Source organism: Buceros rhinoceros, unplaced genomic scaffold (assembly GCF_000710305.1).
Source record: "Buceros rhinoceros silvestris isolate BGI_N320 unplaced genomic scaffold, ASM71030v1 scaffold28664, whole genome shotgun sequence".
NCBI lineage: Eukaryota > Metazoa > Chordata > Aves > Bucerotiformes > Bucerotidae > Buceros > Buceros rhinoceros.
This window is the reverse complement of record NW_010406958.1, coordinates 1505-1751: the sequence shown is the minus strand read 5'-3', so window position 1 is coordinate 1751 and position 247 is coordinate 1505. Positions and strand designations below refer to the sequence as shown.

At 62.3% G+C, this 247-nt stretch overlaps 1 protein-coding gene across 1 annotated transcript in view; it reads left to right on the top strand.

Moving 5' to 3' along the window:
• Window positions 1-30: 30 nt before the first annotated feature.
• LOC104491845 (chromodomain-helicase-DNA-binding protein 8-like) overlaps window positions 31-247 on the top strand; it is a gene marked incomplete at its 3' end in the record, with an annotated part of 1710 nt that continues 1493 nt past the window's right edge. Inside the window, exon 1 of the mRNA XM_010134320.1 lies at window positions 31-167. Within this exon, the coding sequence (XP_010132622.1) occupies window positions 31-167 (137 nt within the window). The remainder of the gene's footprint in view (window positions 168-247) is intronic.

Sequence of the window (247 nt, the reverse complement as noted above, 5' to 3'; positions counted from 1 at the left end):
CACGTCCCCCCGGACTTCCATCTCCAGGCCATGGTCCGCTCGGCCGGCAAGTTGGTCCTCATCGACAAGCTCCTCCCCAAACTGAAGGCTGGGGGCCACAAGGTCCTCATCTTCTCCCAGATGGTTCGCTGCTTGGATATCTTGGAGGACTACCTCATCCAGAAGAGGTGAGGGCCAGGAGAAGACCTTGGGGGGGGGGCGGGGCTACTAGGGGAGGCGCTGCAGAAGCTCCCGGAGATGTGGTGGT